At 44.2% G+C, this 6,946-nt stretch overlaps 1 protein-coding gene across 1 annotated transcript; it reads left to right on the top strand.

Moving 5' to 3' along the window:
• Positions 1 to 1,408: 1,408 nt before the first annotated feature.
• Positions 1,409 to 5,908, top strand: prlhr2a (prolactin releasing hormone receptor 2a). Its single transcript, XM_087848691.1, has 3 exons — positions 1,409 to 1,489; positions 3,071 to 3,551; positions 5,272 to 5,908. The coding sequence occupies exons 2-3, from the start codon at positions 3,091 to 3,093 to the stop codon at positions 5,906 to 5,908; spliced, it is 1,098 nt and encodes a 365-aa protein (XP_087704817.1). The 5' UTR covers positions 1,409 to 1,489; positions 3,071 to 3,090.
• The last annotated feature ends 1,038 nt before the right edge of the window (positions 5,909 to 6,946 follow it).

The following is a 6,946-nucleotide window of genomic DNA, read 5'->3' as shown; positions in this document are numbered from 1 at the left end:
TACAACTATCCCCGGTCCCCCCTATTTAGTTTTAAAGGCCAAAAAACAACTTGTTATTTTCCTGCAGTGGTGCTTTGCCAGTTAATGACTTCAACAACAGTTCAGGCTGCTGCTTTCTTGGCACACTTTGGGCCCCTTTTGTAGCAAATGAGGATTGTTTAAATGCCACAGTCTGTCTGAGTGCTGATGCTGACTATTTCAAATCTGTGAAGAATGTTTCCAGCATCTTGTTAAATCCATGCCACCAAGAATTGAAGCAGTGCTGAAGCCAAAACTGAAGTTGCTGATAATTCCACTTTAGTTCCACAATTCCTCTGATACCGGTGCTCAGTGCTGTGTTTTGACTACTTTGAGGACCCTCAAGGATAAATCCTAGCTTAACGCTGACTTTGCAGATACTACTCACTGGTGGCTGAGTGGGAACTGCATGGTGATTTTTCCATGCAGAATGAAAAGTGAGGAGAGTTAACCTGAATTGATCGCACTCACTCGAAACTCTCTAGCTTTAAATGGACGGTTTGAAACCCCAGACACACTGAGCACAGCATCTGCCGTGGACGTCACACCAGGATCCCCCTGATCAGCTGGCTTCAGGTTGTTGATTCCCAATCAATTTGCTCATGACAACAAAAAAGCTCGGATCGTTTCGCCCCTGCCCCTCAGAGTGAGTTTGCACAAATCAAACCTTGTGCTTGCAGAACCTCCACCTCTGACTGTTCTCCACACAAGGGCCACGGAAAACTGAGACATCACATTACGTCACCTCTTTATCAGTCTGCCCCTCTGTTCCTTTTACAAATATTTATAACAAAGGAGGATAGTTCAAGCACAAGCGCCATTATAGCAGTAACCTTCTCTTATTCCACAGAATATTGAGCCATCTTGGCGTGGGCATAAATCATTCTTGACTGAATGCTACAGATTGTATGGAAATAAAACCGTTATTCATTTTTTAAAATTATCCATTAATAGAAATGATCAACAAATACCGTGGAGAATGTTTGCTACAGAATCTGCCACAGCAACTTGAAACTACAGGAGGAGGAGAACATGCAGGAATGGAGCTGCAAAGTCTCTTTAACCACCTACTCTGTCCATGCTTTTGAAATCAGGTGTACAGTCTGCAGGGTTTTATTCGGGCTTTTCAGGCCACACCATCTTCCAAGGAGACGCGTCGGAAACGCCGTCCAGTCATCACGGCTGTCACTCAAGTTTGGGGCAGATATATAAGCGAGACTTCCTCCCCCAGTCAGCCGGACTGCACCTGCTGATCGCCACACACACCCACACTCACACACACACTTGATTAATTAAAACAACTGAAGTTGTTACAGTGCACGTTAATGAAGGGTTCGGAATGCATGGCTGTGTTTGGTGTCCGTAAACCTATAAGCGTGATTTTGTGTGAGAAGCGCGCATCTCTCCACAGACGCACAGAAGCTCCGAGCTGGATATTCCGTGCGCTGGAACACTGAGACATCTGTAGACGGTAGGTGTGCTGCTTTGGCTTGTAATGTTGTGCAAATTTAAATTGACAAAGTCTAACTGCACCTAAAGTCAGCACGTCGAGTGTGAAAAGAGCGGAAATGATGCAGGCAGGATGCAACGTGCTTTTTCTCCTTGGAGACATTCGAAAGTTATTTAGAGGATTTTTAATTACTTGCGTTTTGTCATCGGTATGTCCGACAGTTTTATAGCTGTCAGTCCACTCGCTTTATCTGCGTCGAGGTATTCCAGAGCTGACCGTGTCCGCGAGTCTCCACTGTAAATATTTCCAATGCCTTTAAATGGTGATATGTTCTTTAAAATGTATGAGATCACGCTACTGGTACCAGCGTGCGTTATTATTATTTTCTCTCCTTTTTTTTCTTGGCATAAGGAATACGGGAGTGTTAAAACAAAAACTATTAAAAAAGAAATATCGGGTCTTTTTGGCGCAGGAAATGAGCTGTGTGCCAAAAATCTCTGACCTATTTTTCCTGTAACATTTTTCCTGTGGACAAACGTGTTACATTCATTTACTCTCACTCTCGTCCATTGATAAACAGCGTGATTCACTGTTCGACTCATATGTGAGTTTTCTCTGCCCACTGTTCACAGTGTGGCGTGACTTCAGCACATAAATTGCTGCAATCTACGGTGTTCAGATATATAAACAATTAACTAAGGATCACAAAAGCAAGCACAAAGGCAAAAATATCGGGTAAATTCTCTAAAATCGAGAAAAACCAACCCAAATTTTTAATCTTTCTTAGAGACACAACAGTGTGGGGTTGTTTACTGGTTACTTGAGATATTGTGATTGACTGCCGTCCTTACACTGCACCTTCTGGCCATTTTTCCCCTGTAATATTTCCTGGCAGTTCAAATATTCAGCCTCAACTGCTGGTTTTTTCTTCATCAACATAAAATTCGTACACAGTCTTGGCCAAATGTGTCCTTGCTGGGTGAGTTTACTATAGTGCATATATTATCCTGCGTTTTTTTTTTTTTTTTTTTTTGGCATGAATCATTTAAATTCCCTCACTTGAGTAATATATATGGTGAACTGATTTAACAGGGACCAACACCTCCTGTGCTGACCACATAAACACTGCACATACATGGTGCATGGGGCGATAATGGCATGAGTCATCCGGCAGCATTTGCTTTGATATTGAGTGTTTGCATGGAAGTTTTGTGGAAATGACTGAAAGGCATGTGGCTCCACGAGAGCCTACTCGTCTGAGTTACACTGAAGTAATAACCCCAGTTCATTTTGGTTTCTGCATGTAGTTAGTCAGTGAATTGTCACCGTAGTCTAATAAAAGGAATTCGCTTTCAGCATAGTGGGGTTTTTGTTTTTTGTAGCTACACAGGAGGAAAAAAATCATTTACTTCAAGGACAAGATAAATAATTTGACAAAGGCTCATGAAGCTGTTCAGCCTGTCTGCAGGCCTGTAATAAAAGGAAAAGCGTTCTCAATCACTTTGCCTGTTCTTGTTTGCACATGTCTCCCTTGGCCAAATTTTACATTTCACTGTGCATGTTGAACTGTACTTGACTCTGTTTATGATGTCATCTCTGTAGGTTCACACCATCCTTTGAAGATGGATGTTTCGGGCAGTGGGTGGGCAGCTGAGTTCACCCCTCCGTGTGTGACACAAGCTGCAAATGGAAACGACTCTGGTCAGGTGTTTGAGGTGGCGCTGCAGAACAGCTCCTCCAAGCGCAGCCCCCAGTTTGCGGGCGTGGAGCTGCTGCAGTCCTTCAAGCTGCTAATCATTCCCTGCTACACCCTCGTGGCTCTGGTGGGCGTCTTTGGCAACTACCTGCTCCTCTACGTCATCTGCCGCACTCGCAAGATGCACAACGTCACCAACTTTTTCATTGGAAACCTGGCTTTCTCTGACATGCTGATGTGTGCTACGTGTGTCCCCTTCACGCTGGCCTACGCCTTCAACCCACACGGTTGGGTGTTTGGTCGCTTCATGTGCTACCTGGTGTACCTCATACAGCCAGTGACGGTGTACGTGTCAGTGTTCACCCTCACTGCCATTGGTGTAGACAGGTAAGTCACAATGAGTCAGAACGCAGTGGGAAAAACTGTAAGTAAACCTCCAGCATCTTGCTGACATGCAGCATGCTGTGTCTGTGAGAAACAATGAACAAACAAGGACAAAAAACTTTTCATCATGAGGCGTTTGTAAACCAGCTCTAGTTATCCCTCAAAAACAAAGCTAAATATAGCATTCATTTTGCACACAACACCTAACAATGACTCACTAACTCAAAGAAAATAGACACTTTCAGCAGCCGCTGTTTTGACATGCAGTGGCAGGATAAACGGTAATTGTAATTACCATTTTGATGGTCCAGGACCCCCTGCTGCTTGCTTGCTTGCTTGCTTGAATGACTGTGAAACACTAAATAGCATGGCACCCTAACTGATTGTTATCAATAACACCTGTGTCTACCTTGCCATGCTACACCACGCATCAGTCTAGCTGCTGTATGAAGGACCTAGTGAACAAGTTTCCGGCTTCAGATGCAAATTCACCTTGATGTGGTGAGTTTTTATGTCATCTGTAAAACCAACAAAGATTGTTTTTCTTCTTAAATGCAAACATGACATGAATGTGCACAATGGCTCAAAAGACAGAGGACCAGAAACACCAGAAAAGGGTGAAAGTCCAAAACCTGAGACTTTAAATCAAGCAGGTGGTCACTGCGGCAAAAAGGCAGACCCCCAAATCTAAAACAGGTGAAGGTCATTCATGACAAGAACTTACAAAGAACACAGTGGTATCTCCCTAAATGCAATACAGTATTAAATTATTTGGTTTTAGCTAAAGTGCGCATCACCTACTATTGATGTACAACTTCACTGCTTTGTAAAGTAGACCTATCGTGCTCTAAAGCAGCTCTGCATGATTCACAGCTCAAAATAATCCCTAATTACCCTATACCACACCTTGTTTTAACCTGTATTCATTTGGAGTCATCTCCCCTCAAAACTGGGTCGTATTCACAATCAAGGAGAAAAACAATCTTTATTGATTTTACAGCTAACACAAAAAACGACTACATTGAGGTGCAACTGTGGAACTTCTGATCTGGCTCTCAAACACCAGATTTGAAAAGCAGGTGGGCGGGGCTTCGGTGCTCACAGACAGAGCTGTCTGCCTACGATGACTGTACTTTCACTAAGGTCTTACAGAGCAAGAGTAGAAAAATTGAATATAACTCTGTGTAAAAGTGAGGGATCCAAAGCTTGAGCTTTGAGCTTGTTTATTTATTATCAACATCTGCTGTTGTTGCACATATGACAGAAAATAAGGAAAGACATTTGAAGCTACTCTACTAGTCTAAATTTTCTGCACTAATTCAATCAGTTTAGTGCTATCTAAATGTGCGTCTGTCTGAATGAGGACATTATGGTTAAGTGAAGCTCTGTCGGACTGGTGTATCTGTTTCAGTAACCCAGCACACATCTAGTCTTATCCATTCACCTTGGTTGCAGTGGCAGAGCTGAATTAGATTTATTATTTGTGAAGCTTAAAACATGATGTTACTTTTCTGGTAACAGACAATTTAGTATTGATGTTGTGCTGCTGCCATTTTTCAGCCTGTATTATCCGTTGTCCTTAACAGCATACGGTAATTTGTGCGCTGATTGCTGTCGCTCATATTCACTGGTAAATGTTGTTCGTCTTTGCCCCAGCCAATTACTGATTCCATCATTTTCTATCCATCTTTCCTTTGCTCCTTTTTACTCATGGACTCCGCAGATACTATGCCACGGTGCACCCTTTAAAAAAGCGGATCTCGGTCTTGGCGTGCACCTACCTCCTGTCTGGGATCTGGCTGTTGTCCTGTTGTCTGGTGGCCCCGGCTGTGGCTCACACCTACCACGTGGAATTTAAAAACGAAGGCTTCACCATCTGCGAGGAGTTCTGGATGGGCCAGGAGAGGGAGCGGTTGGCCTACGCCTACAGCACTCTCTTCATCACCTATGTCCTGCCTCTGTCGGCCCTCTGCATCTCTTACCTGTGCATCTCCGTCAAACTGCGGAACTGCGTCATACCCGGCCACCACACAGAGAGCCAGGCAGAGGCTCAGCGCGTTCGCAAACGCAAGACCTTCCGTCTGGTGTCCCTGGTGGTGGCGGCATTTGGCATCTGCTGGATGCCCATCAGCGTGTTCAATGTCCTGCGTGACATTGACATCGATCTGATCGACAAGCAGTACTTTCTACTCATTCAGCTGCTTTGCCATCTGTGCGCAATGAGCTCATCCTGCTGTAACCCTTTCCTCTACGCCTGGCTGCACGACCGCTTTCGAGCTGAGCTTCGCAAAATGTTCACGTGCCGCCGTCGCATTGGCATCTCAGCCAACAACTGCGCCACAGCCAGCGTGGTATTGTGAAGCTTTTGTGTTTTAAGCTGAAACTGGGTACCCTCACTCATCTCATTTTGGTAAAGCAGTGATAACATTTAAGGCAGTCAGAATTAGAGCAGCCTAGGCATAGATGGGATAGGGTAGGAGTCTAATGTATGATGATCCAGCACTTACCCGGCATCCATATGATATACAAACTAAATTAGTAGGATACTGTCAAACATGTCCCTGTGTTGTTGATCAGACAGAGATATAGCATTACAATCCAGAGATATGCTCCATCACTCCTCTTTTCAAACTCTCCAGGATTGTTTAACACAATACGATGCTTTAGGAACAGGAAATAAGTTTACTGGTACTGATTTTCAAGAACAAGGGTGATGTGCAGAGCTGTAGAGCAATAAAGCTCATGAGGCACACCATGAAGAGATGGGAAAGACTGGTTGAAGCTAGGCTGAGAAAAAAGGTGATGATAAGCAAGCAGCAACATGACTTCATGTAGAGAAAGAGCACTACAGATGTGATGTTTGCTTTGTGTTGTTGGAGAAGTGTAGAGAGGGTCAGATAGAGTTGCACTGTGTCTTTGTGGATCTAGAGAAAGCATATGAAAAGGTGTCAAGAGAGGCGGTGTGGTACTGCATGATGGAATGAGGAGTGGCAGAGAAGCATGTGAGGGTGGTGCAGGACATGTAAAAGAACAGCAAGACAGTGGTGAGGTGTGAGATAGGAGTAATGGTTCCAAGTTTGGGGGTGAGATTACATAAGGGATCAAGTGTGAGCCCCTTCTTATTTGTACTGGTGATGGGCAGTCTGGCAGAGGAGGTCAGGTCAGAGGAGTCTCTGTGGTGTCTGTGATGCTTGCAGATGATATTGTGATATGTAGTGAGAGTAGGGAGCAGGTGGAAGATTCGTGACAGAAGGATAACAGCAAGAGTGAAAAGGAAAGTTTGCAAGATGGCAGTGAGACCTGCTATAATGTGTGGTTTGAAGACGTGCTGGTGACAGGAGGCTGAGCTGGTGGTAGAATTGAAGATGCTAAGAAAGGAATTACCAGGAGGGACAGGA

Source organism: Neolamprologus brichardi, chromosome 12, assembly GCF_056152115.1.
Source record: "Neolamprologus brichardi isolate AB-2024 chromosome 12, ASM5615211v1, whole genome shotgun sequence".
Lineage (NCBI taxonomy): Eukaryota > Metazoa > Chordata > Actinopteri > Cichliformes > Cichlidae > Neolamprologus > Neolamprologus brichardi.
Note: the sequence above shows the minus strand (reverse complement) of the source record. Positions and strands in the feature narration are given on the sequence as shown.